At 37.1% G+C, this 12,478-nt stretch overlaps 2 protein-coding genes across 6 annotated transcripts in view; one reads left to right on the plus strand and one right to left on the minus strand.

Moving 5' to 3' along the window:
• LOC129247616 (phosphoribosyl pyrophosphate synthase-associated protein 2) overlaps positions 1-2,123 on the plus strand; it is a 43,059-nt gene extending 40,936 nt beyond the window's left edge. For all 5 annotated transcript variants that reach the window (XM_054886833.1, XM_054886806.1, XM_054886824.1 and 2 more), the window contains one exon: positions 1,466-2,123. In XM_054886833.1, the coding sequence (XP_054742808.1) occupies positions 1,466-1,624 (159 nt within the window). In that variant the 3' untranslated portion in view covers positions 1,625-2,123. The remainder of the gene's footprint in view (positions 1-1,465) is intronic.
• The window catches only part of LOC129247607 (cytosolic carboxypeptidase 6), a 36,603-nt gene extending 24,447 nt beyond the window's left edge, over positions 1-12,156 (minus strand). Inside the window, exon 1 of the mRNA XM_054886795.1 lies at positions 12,120-12,156. Within this exon, the coding sequence (XP_054742770.1) occupies positions 12,120-12,132 (13 nt within the window). The 5' untranslated portion in view covers positions 12,133-12,156. The remainder of the gene's footprint in view (positions 1-12,119) is intronic.
• Positions 12,157-12,478: the final 322 nt, after the last annotated feature.

Here is a 12,478-nt window from a genome sequence, read left to right on the forward strand (position 1 = left end):
ACACCACAAATAGGAGGAGGAGCTCGGCCAAACACCTAACAGAAGTGTACGCGCCAATTATTTATTTTTTTATTTTTTTTTAAGGGGGTGGTAGGGTTTAGCGCTAAAAAAAACACTTCTTTTTCTTAATTTTTTACAGAAATATGGCTTAAGATACTTTAATAAAATCAGTTGCATGTTATTGTACATCTTTTCAATAAGTTTTTAAAAAATATTAATAATAAAATATTGACAAATAAGCCCATGACAGAGTTTTTTTGGAGATATGTTTTTCGAGAGGTGCTCTGCGGTGCCAATCGGCATTCGCCGTAGAATCATCTGAAACTAAAAAAGTCGAATTTTTCAGTTAAAGTATGACGTAATGCTCCCCCCTACATTAATAAAAATTTTTTTTTTTTCATTTTTGTAGTTTTGGTGGCAAAAAAACGTAAAACGAGCATTTTTGGCGAAAAATTTCGCCATATTTGTAAGTGAAAAACAACCTTAAAAAAAAAAATAAAAAAAAAACAGTGTGGGGGGGGGGGGGGGGGGGGAGGTATTTTTGATTTAGAAAACGTGTGCCAAATTTGAAAAGAATCGGTTGAATAGTTTCGGAGTTGTGATTGGCACCGACTTTTAAGAAGTCGTTTCGGGAAAAACGCGTTTGAAAAAATGACTCTGAAAAATTATCGATGCTCCGCATTCGAGGTAGAGTGCCTACAAAGGCTATAACTTTGAGAGTTCTGCTCCGATCCACTTAAAATTTTGACACAACATTCTTGAAATGATTTACTATAAGATGAGTGAAGAAAAAAAATTTCGATTTTGTGACCCTACCCCCCCCCTTAACATGATAAGGTACTATTTTTGTAAAAATGCCGTTGTAGTTTCTTCTGTAGTATTTTGTTGCTTATTTTTACTATGAATACCCCTCTTGATGCCCTATGTCCCACTAAGGGTTGAGGACAGGAAGAATCGATTACACCACTATGGTTTTAATTCGCATTCAGTAAATTCAAACGCTTTTTAAAATGCGTAAAAAGGTTTTCAATGTTAAGAAGAGTTGAGAAAAAAATGTCTAATCTTTTTGCGTAACCCCAGAAGGAGCAAAAAATTTAATTTCACTTTCAAATTATCAATTTTATAAGGACCAACAAATTTTGATTAGCACTAAAATCTTCTCAGAGTGACCTTTTTTAACCTTCTTTTGTTTAATAAAAAAGTTTTTTTTTAACTTATAGTTTTGGTAGCTTTAAATTAAAAATAAGAAACAAACACCAACTTAAAAATTTTCGCATTTTGATATATTATATAAAAAGCACTAAATTTATTGCGAAGAGCAAATGGTTTGTAACACTGCACAACTCGGCTAATGTGACGTTACGCACTCTCTGATGGGCGCAATCTTTTTTCTATCATTCTTGCATTCTTGTCTATATGTATGCCTATATAAAAATCATGTATTTTTTCTCACTCCACCACACAGGTTGTTGTTACCAATACCATTCCACATGAGATCCAAAAGCTGCAGTGTCACAAAATAAAAACTATTGACATTTCCATTCTCATTGCCGAGGCTATACGTCGCATACACAATAAGGAGTCTATGTCGTATCTCTTCCGCAACGTTACCCTGGAGGATTAAATGTGTGCAGACGTTTCTTACAGAAATGTTTTATTGATGATGTTGATCATAATGATGTTCGCACGAATAATGATGATAATGGTGATGATGAGCGTTGTTTATGAGAAAACCGTTTACATTTTCTAAATGATTCAAACGAGTTACGTAACATTATCATTACTATTTTTACAATCATATTTTAGGCTTTTTGGTTTGGCTTATGTTTTTTTTTTAGTTTGTCATAAATTATTTGCATTGAATCATAATTTATACGAAAATATTTGCGATCTTAGAGTTATACATTTGAAAGCAGGTAGAGTAAATACCCACATCCCATAGACTTGGATTGACTTCAAAGAATCTTAATAATTTTCGATTGCTCAACTTTGTTTCATTATATCAAATGTAAATTAAGCTATATGTCCTGCAGAATACAGAAGAAATCGCTTTATCAATAGGATATTATTATATATTGTGAATAAATAAATAAATACATTACTGCATATGCGCTAAATAGAAATACTGTGATTGGTTATCTTTTCGCCAACATTTGTAAAAAACAGCTATATTTACTAATAAATGCACACCTCTAAGAATGTTAAAATGTAAATAAATGTCGCTTCTATTGGAAAATTTGCAAATTCCAGAGGTTCAATGAAGGAAATTATGATTCAAGAGTTGTTTCTAAACACTAATACATTTTACACCTACTTCTCATCCTTGCACGCATACATCTTACGCTTAAAGCGTAAGTTGCACGTGATGACGTATTGCATTATTGATTATATAAGAGGGGTATTAGGTGAGATGGTTGAGTAGTTGAGAAAAGGTAGTTAGTGTCGTGCGGTGGGCCTTCACATGCTGGGCATGTATTGGGTAAGTCGGGATCGATTCTAGATAAGTGGGAGTTTAACTTGTTACAATATCCAGAACAATCTCATACGAGGCAGTAGGTGGTAGTTGGACTCCGATAACAGCTTCGGTGGTCGGTAGTTTCGGAAGGTGGTAAGGGTTTCTCGATGAATGTCGTTTAATGTCTGTCTGTATACTGTACGGTCCAGTAAGTGTAGTTTTGCTTTGTCCTATATCTCGTCAGTGTACTCCCCAGTACTGGCACCCCATTTCCTTTCAAATACATTGTCCGTTTTCTTTTTACTTAATATACATAAATTAAGAAGTGCCGTAGCCGAATGGGTTGGTGAGTGACTACCAGTCGGGTGTACGTAAGTTCGAATCTCCGTGCATGAAACAGCGAAATGATAGAAAAAGTGTTTTTCTAATAGCGGCCGCCCCTAGGCAGGCAATGACAATCCTCTGAGTGCTATGAAAAAGCTCCTCATAAAAATATCTATCCCTATCTATCCCTCGGAGACGGCTTAAAACTGCAGGTCCCTCCATTTGTGCAACAACATCAAGCAAAAAAGCAGCAATTTAGATTTGAAGTAAATTTCTAACTTCACGGCTATATTACTTAGTTCGTGCATTATTTATTAATTGGATAATCCCATACGTGAAGACATATCTTAATTTAGTATTTATTTTCTATAAGAGAAAAAAAAAGGAATTGATTTGAAATTTTTAATATATTAGTACGGCCTAACATTGTTTTAAGCTAATGGCAGCTTCTGTTTACGTCATTAGTGTATGATTATGCGCCCACTTGACACACAGCAGCTAAAACAATCACCATTCGCTACGACTGTCGCCATTCTGTTGGACACTTAGAAGACATATTTACACACGTATGGACATGCATGGATATATAAATACGAAGATGCGGGTACTTGCCATGACAAAAATTGAAGGTTCAGCAAATATTTTTGCCTTCTTCAAGAAAAATAGGCTTATGAACAGCACAGACGCGTGAGGAAAAATGTGGTGGGCTCGTTTATGAATGGACGATGCTTGCTTTGAGAAATATGCGTAAGTTGAATCTATATATATAAAAATTCAGCCGTTTTTCGCGTTGTGATGAACTTTACGGAGAATGGCTCAACCGATTTTAACCAAACTTTGCCACATTGAAGAGACACATGTGGAGAAGGTTTGTGTTTTGAAATTTTAAGAATCGGATACCAGGGTCTCGAGAAATAGGCCAAAACGTGGACCCGGGTAGCCCTAGGATGTGTTTGTACAATATGGGTATCAAATGAAAGCTGTTGATAAGTGCTTTAATACGGGGTAATTTTCATACCTATTGATGACTAGGGTCTCGAAATATATGCCAAAACGTGGACCCGCCGTGTCTTTGCACCGAATTAAACCAAACTTACACACATTGTTAAGTAAGTATTGAAAATGGGCTTCGTAAAGTTTGGTTGTAATTCGGAACACCGGCAACGCGTACAGCGTTCTTTTGAACCAGCCATAATTTCGTTTACTTTTTTTACGCTTTGGGCGGGACTGAACTGTCAAATTGACAGTGTGAGTTACAATGTGTCAATATTTCTTTCTGATTTGGACGCCATAAGGAGAAGACGTAAGTGCAAAGTGTAAACATTTTTTGAGAATTTTTTTGGAGTGGATTTTAGAACAGTGAATAATTTGTTACGAAATTTGAGAATTTAATGTGAAATCCGAATGTTCAAATGAAATTATGTTTTGTGGATTTATTTTTTCGGTTCATATGCGATAAGCTACCATACACCATGAGTGAAAAAAATGATAAAAAAAATGAAAAAACAAAAGAAATTGTTAAAGGATGCAAAAGAAGAGCACGAAAAATGCGTAACTTTGATGAAAAAATTAAGTCTTATCATGCAAATTGTCAACAATTTTCAGAAGAAAAGAGATGATTTAAGAAAATCACAACAAAATAAAATAATCCTGACCATGTGGACTTGGGCTTTTAAACACATATGCATCGAAAATATAATCCACAAAATGGAAAAAAAACATGTTTTAAAATCTCAGAATACCATAATTACAATCATGTTTATTACAGTACAAATGGCAAGACAATCACGTAATCATATTGGTCGTTCGACAAATAATAATAGGCGCATGAGAAATGCCCGGAATAACGCGACATCAGAAGAACGTCAAGAATAAAATGAAGTAGTCAAACGATTGGTGAATAATGTTATCCAAGCAACTATTTTAATTGGCAAATTCAAGAATGAAGACGTTTCAATACCAAGAATTCCAATGATTCCACCTGAATTGCCATTTGAATTCAAGCGCTTGCAACTGCCCATTCGTTTAGCATTTGCAATAACGATCAATAAATCACAAGGGCAAACTTTAGAAGTATGCGGGATGAATATAGAAGAACCAGTATTCACCCATGGTCAACTATACGTTGGCTATTCACGTGTTGGGAAGCCAACAACATTATATATTATATTTACTCAAAAACAAATAGAAAAACAAAAAAATATTGTTTATGCCAAAGCGCTTGAATAAAGAATAAAGAAATAAATAATATGAAAACCATATCTTTTCTGTTCTAAACCATATCTATTCTATTTTAGTGTGCCCAGCGAAGCGGGCCGGGTTTGCTAGTATTGTATATAAGTAGAATATTTGGAATATTAACTGGGGGATGGTAAATTTCATTCAACAAATAATGAATAAAAGGCATATATTTTTATTAACCTTTAGAGATAAATATAATACAAATATGTAAGTATGTATATACATATATGCATATAAGACCCTATAACTTGTAGATGGAGCATAGGGCGTCTAATGGTAATGTTATGGTAGGTATACGAGTACAATTATCTACTTTTATGTGGTATAAATATTTAAATAAAATAACTATGAAAAATTTTAAATAAAAATTCTACAAAAATAAAAAATAGGTAAATGAAAATTTTGCCATAGCATCAAATATCCTACATTTGTGAATACATACAAAACAATACATGATTATACATATGTACGTTTACCGTACGCTTGCTCAGGCAAAGACAAATCGACAACGCACTTGCTTCGTGTCGCGTTCTTTTCGAGTATACGAGCAAAGACAACGTTTTCTCCAATTACAACTCGTCAAGATGTTTTCCCGTTCTCTTCTTTTCACCGGCCGACCGCATCAATATGGCCGTTCACCAAAAATTGAGTGATTGTGACTATTTTATTACTTACTCAATGGTTTAACTGAAATACATATTTTCAATTAGATATTTAAAAACAACCTAGCTGTCAGAATAAAAGGTTATTGGCCATTCAGTAGCGGTTGAGTTATGAAAGAAATAGCGGTTATCGCTTCTGTCCAAAATATGCTGCAGTGATCAGGTGCAATGTAGCCTGGTTAGTCTTTTCGTGGTTAGATTTAGCATTTGTTTCTACTCTAGCTATGGAGCTTTAGTTCTTGATTCGTAGCTTTTTTCTAGCCATTTCCAAACCCGCACACTTGTGTCCAAGATTATTATAATTATGTTCACGTAACGATTGTATATAACAGTATAAAGGAATCGAAATACATATGGACATAGGTGTACCAAATTCTCTGAGTAATGAGACGAGTCGATGTAGTGATGTCTGTTCGCCCGTGCACGCGATAACTCGAGCAAAAATTAATGCATTTCAAAGCACGTATTACTCTTTGTCCAAAGTAGGAAAAAAATTAAGATCTGTTCTAGACGAAGGAAATTGGGTATACCTAAATGATGAACCCAAAAAACTATATACGACGTTGCCACTTTTGAGTAAATGCGTGGACTCGATAAGGACTTAATAGAATTGGCTCAAATTTTTTATTTCTTTTATTAACACAATTCATTTATATACAGGGTGGCTGATGAAAGCCGCTACCAAAAAAAAATTGAATAACTTTTTTTCTTTTTAAGTTATCTGTTCCATTTTTGTTTTAATTTGCAGAGTGATCTTTAAAATTTATTAAAATGGGTAACTGGGACACGCAAACAAGAATTTGGATAGTCCGCCGCTATCACGCACTGGAGTCCGTAGTTTTGGTACAGAGAGAGTACAGGCGGATGTTTGGCGGCGATCCCCCGAGCAGATGGACCATAATGAGACTGGTGAATAATTTTGCTGAGCAAGGAACAGTCGCAAGAAGGCCTTATCATCGAAACCCACCAGTTCGGACGGAGAAAACGATCGCTGCTGTAGCTGCAGCTATACAAAGCAATCCAAGGGTTTCAACAAGAAGCTTATCTGCTCAACTTGGTGTCAGCCGACAGTCTTTGCAAACAATAATGCACAAAGATTTAGACTTATTTCCCTACAAAATTCAAATGGTTAACAAACTGAATGCAGCAGACTTGCCGATTCGCTTGAAATTTTGCCAGAAGATCCTGCAAATGGTGGAAGAAGACCAAAACATGTTAAACTGCCTTTTCATGTCTGATGAGGCCCATTTCGATTTAAACGGCAATGTGAACAAACAAAATTGTCGAATATGGAGTACTTCTAACCCACAGATACTCCACGAGACGGAATTGCATCCTCTTCGCGTGACAGTGTGGTGTGCGGTTTCTTCACGCTGTATTGTCGGGCCTTATTTTTTTGAAGAAAATGGTCACACCGTTACGGTTACTGGAGACCGTAATTTGAAAATGCTGAAAGAATTTTTCTATCCAGAACTACGCCGAAAGAGAATTCCTTTCAACTCTGTGTGGTTTCCACAAGATGGGGCAACGTCTCACATAGCCCAGACTGTTATGACAGAGTTGCGACGAAAATTTCCCAATAAACTGATTTCAAGAAACTCCGAATTTCGTTGGCCACCCCCCGGTCGCCTGACCTTACTGCACCTGACTTTTTCTTGTGGGGTTTATGTAAACAAGAAGTTTGTAAAACAAAGCCAACAAATTTGGATGAACTAAAACAATCCATTCGGGCAACAATTGCGGCTATTCCTGTCGCAACTCTCAAAGCAGCAATGAACAACTTTTTACTAAGATGCCGCACTTGTGTCAACGAGCATGGGGGGCATTTAAATTCAATTATTTTTAAAACTAGTTAAGCTACATTTAATGAAATTTAATGACCTTCAACTTGAAAAAAAAAAATAAATGAATTCCATACACTAAAAAAAAAGTTATTTGAGTTTCTTAATGTAGCAAAATTCATCAGCCACCCTGTATTAGATTCAAATATAAGGTTGTCAAAAAAGTCTTGCGGTATTTTTATTGAATTTTCAATTGTTCATAAAATTGGTTATAATAATGCGATTTAAATCAAATATGCGCCGTTTTGTTCGATGACGAGTTCCCAACGAGATGCCAACTTCATAATGCCCCTCTTATAGAAGCTCGCTTCCCTATTGTCAAAAAACTCGGAGAGCCAATTTTCACAGGACTCACTTGTGGACAACTTCCGACTACCAAGCTCGTTCGCCATGGACAGAAATAGGTGGTAATCACTTGGTGCGAGCTCCGGACTATACGGTGGATGCAAAAGAACCTCCCATCCGAGCTCCCGGAGCTCCTGACGCGTCACCAAAGATGTGTTTGGCCTGGCGTTGTCCTGATGGAAGACAATTCGGCCTCTGTTGATCAAAGATGGCCTCTTCTGCATGAGTGCTGCATTCAAGCGGTCCAGTTGTTGGCAGTACAGGTCCGAATTGAGCGTTTGGCCGTAGGGGAGCAGCTCATAGTAGATGATTCCCTACCAATCCCACCAAACACACAGAAGAACCTTCCTGGCAGTCAATCCAGGCTTGGCCACCGTCTGGGCAGCTTCACCGCTTTTCGACCACGACCGTTTGCGCTTCACGTTGTCGTAAGTGACCTACTTTTCATCACCAGTCACCATCCGCTTCAAAAACGGGTCGATTTTGTTGCGATTCAGAAGCGATTCGCATGCATCCATACGGGCAAAAATGTTTTTTTGCGTCAAGTCGTGTGGCACCCATACATCGAGCTTCTTTTTGAATCCAAGCTTCTTCAAATGGTTTATAACGGTTTGATGACTCATGCCCAGCTCTTGGCCGATGCTACGGCTGCTACTATGCCGGTCTCTTTCGATCAATTCAGCGATTTTATCGCAATTTTCGACGACAGGCCTTCCGGACCGTGGCGCATCTTCGATCACCTCTGCACCAGAACGAAAACGTTGAAACCATCGTTGTGCGGTGGAAATGGAAACTGTATCGGGTCCATAAACTGCACAAATTTTATTGGTAGCATGAGATGCATTTTTGCCTTTATCGTAGTAGTACTGTAAAATATGCCGAACGACTAAAAGCAAACAACAATTAATCAAACACGTGTTAGCACATGAAAAGAGCTTTCCAAAAAGCTCTAGCGTGAACCGATGTGACGTATACAACTAGAACTACGCGCTTGCAAAGACAAGCTTGCGGAAATACCGCAAGACTTTTTTGACAACCTTATATTTAAAGAGATTGTCGAAAACTGCATCGAGAAGTTATTAATTATACAAAAGCTAATTTTTCCTTTGAAAAAGCTTTGAAATCTATAAAGCCACATTGAAAGAGAGAAGTTTAATTATTCTCTAAATAAAATAATATTAATCGAATGAAATGGCCAAAGCTTATACAACAAAAAATAACGACTTGCGTAGTGTCATCCACAGTTTCCATTAGCTTCTGCAAGGATTTGCTAGATCCAAAATTGAATATGGAGCGATTTGTTAACTCGAAAGTTTTCAAACTCACGATAGATGGCTCTAAACAGATATAGAGCAAAGAGTTTATTCTGCCATCTCAAAGGAGATCAAATAGGCTTCGAAATTTAGAGAGAGAGGACTCATGAGCTCTCACAGGGTACTATACGCGATAATGTAATCTTATTTAATATAACTCATGAATAGTTGCGCATAGCGGAATTTGCCCTTTTCTTTCAAAAATGGTAGCTTCTTGGTCCACACTATTGCAATGTTAAATGTATCTATGATCAGGTCAGTCCATAAGTTCGTGCGTATTTTATCCATAATTTCACTTTTGTACGATTTTTGCATACAAAAAATTATTCGCGGAATATAACGCAGCTGTTTATATTTTCTTTGATATATTGTGCATTCAACAAGTGATTTTAATCGCGGATAGAAGCACGTGTTGTTAAAAAATAAAATGGAATCTTCGAAAGCGTGTAATAAATAGGCATATTTTGTATTTTTTTTTTTTATTAAAGTGGTAAAAATGCAACAACTGCTGCTGCAGAAATAAAAACAGTAAGGACTGCGCAAAAGTGGTTTTCAAAATTCCGAAGTGGTAACTGCGACGTGGAGGATGCCCCGCGTGCTGGTCGTCCTGAAGTCATTAACTCCGACGTCTTGCTCGAACTTGTGGAAGCTGAGCCAAATTTGACAGTCGATATGATAGCTCAGAGGTTAAATTCATCGCATGGAGCAGTTCACAGGCCAGGCTAGTTGGGAAAGGTTTCAAAGCTGGGAAAATGGGTTCCGCATAGATTTTCCATCGCCAACCTTCAGCAGAGAGTGATTGTGTGTTCTCAGCTGCTGCATCGGCTTGAAAATGAAAGATTTTTGAACCGTATCGCACAAATGAAAAATGGGTCCTTTTACAATAATCCTGTTCGCAAATGCCAATGGTTAGATAAAGTTGAAACACCAGAACCGACCTCTAGAGATGGCCTTCACCCCAAGAAGATTCTCCTGCCTATTTGGTGGGATATGGTCGGTATTGTTTATTATGAACTTCTGTAACCAAACAAGATGATAACTGCTGATTATTATACCCATCAGCTATCAAACCTGAATGAGGCACTTAAAAAAAATCGACCGTCTTTAGTGAATAGACGCAAAGTTTTGTTTCACCACGACAACGCAAGACCTCATACCGCAAGGCAAACATTAGGCAAGCTGAACGATCTCGGATGGGAGCTAATGCCGCATCCACCATACTCTCCGGATATTGCCCCTTGTGATTATCACCTTTCCGTGGACTTCAATCCCATATGAGTAACAAGAACTACTCCTCAAAAGAACCTATGTATAAAAAGGGCCATCGAAGCGTATTTTGGCTCCAAGGATAAACAATTTTTTGAGCAGGGAATTAAAAATTTGCCTAAAAGTTGGGAAGACATTGTAAATAATGAAGGAAAATATATTATTGATTAATAAATACTTTAAAAACCTTTTTTATTAATTTTAAAAGCACCTTTAAAAAACGCACGACCTTATGGACTGACCTGATATTATCATTTTTTAAGACCTTGTATAGGGAAGTGAATACTATCCAATGCCCTGGTGATATTTTTGCATTGACATTAGCACTCAAATTAAAAAAGTTTCGATAGATGTTCTCATAAATTAATTTTGGAAAAAATAAAAAGACATTACCATGTTGTCAAAATGTACAACTAAGTAAAATATTAATACCATAAAACCTTGTTAAAAGTGGCAAATGGTTTATGTAAGTTAACATGTCATAACTGTTTTTGTGCTAATCTATGTAGAGATTGCAAGCATAAATAGGAATAATGAAACTTAATTGATTTATTAATTAGAATTGGATTTTTGCATGTATGTATGTATATAAAGGGGTTTTCAATAAGGGCGGGTAGATGTTGAAATGCAAATGGATGGCGTTTGTTGTGTGGCATGTAGCGCCGTCCTGCTGGAACCACAGGTCATCTAGGTCCATATGGTTCAATATGGGCCATAAGAAATTGGTTATCATCGTTGTGTAGTGCTCGCTGTTGACGGTGACCGCCTCACCAACGTCGTTTTCAAAAAAGTACGGACCAATGACGCCGCCGGCCCAAAATCCACACCAAACGGTAACTTTTTGAGGATGTATTATCACCTGGTGAACCTCGTGTGGATTGGTGTCGTCCCATATACGGAAATTTTGTTTGTTAACACAGCCATTCATCCAAAAATGCGCCTCGTCACTAAAGATGATTTTTCGCCCAAAACTGGGGTTCTCTTCCAAACGATTCGAAGCCCAGTCAGTGAACAAACGGCGTTGTCTATGGTCATCAACTTTGAGCTCCTGGGTCAGTTGGATCTTGTACGGGTGTAGGCCCAAGTCCCGACGCAAAATTCGCCAAGTTGAAGTCTGCGAAAGGCCAAGTTCTTGTGCACGGCGAGGAATAGACTGCCTCGGGTTCTGCTGTACACTTTCACGGACCGCGGCAATGTTCTCGGCTGATCTTGCGTTCCTTGAACGTACGGGTGTTGGCTGATTGTTTACTGACCCGGTCGTCTCAAATTTGGCCACCAAACGTTGAAGAGTCGAGTTTGAAGGGCCACCACGTCTACTGAAAAATGGGCGCAATGCGCGCAACGTTTACGTTAATGAACACTCATTTTGATAATAAAGTTTTATCATTTGAACGTGCTGTTCAATCGTATAACTTGCCATGATGATTTGGCATAAACAACTGAATAATAAACAAAAGATTTGACAGATGTCACCAAAACAAAATGGCTGCCACAGGGCGCCAAAATCGACCCGCTCCAATTGAAAAACCCTTTACATACATGTGTGTATATGTAAGTACGTACCCATTTGTGATAAATTTCTGGAGCTGCATAACATATTATATTTACTTCGAATTACATTAGTATGAGTTACGAGTATACGTGAACAAACGTTGGGCTTATGTGTACTTACCTCTAGTTAGCATATTTACACATTGTCTGTCAAGTTGATTAGGAACAGTTGGTATCTATGATTAAGATAGAAAGAATTCTTAACAAGCTTGGTAAATGTGTTTTTATTTTTCCATAAATTACTAAACTACTATGAAAGAAAATAAACTTATTTTCAGAAGAAATTTGCATCTTGTCTCCAACTCAGTAAATTTTCCAAGACGCTATAAGGTTAAGGAACCATTTCTCTCTTTAAATATACGTATGTATGCATTATGCACATTAGGGCAGGTCAATTAGTATGAGCAGAAATGTTTTAAGGTAATTCCAGTTTGTCCAGACAATGTTTTAAAGTACTTAAATATTCAAGTTGAAAGGCAA

This window comes from Anastrepha obliqua, chromosome 1 (assembly GCF_027943255.1).
Source record: "Anastrepha obliqua isolate idAnaObli1 chromosome 1, idAnaObli1_1.0, whole genome shotgun sequence".
Lineage (NCBI taxonomy): Eukaryota > Metazoa > Arthropoda > Insecta > Diptera > Tephritidae > Anastrepha > Anastrepha obliqua.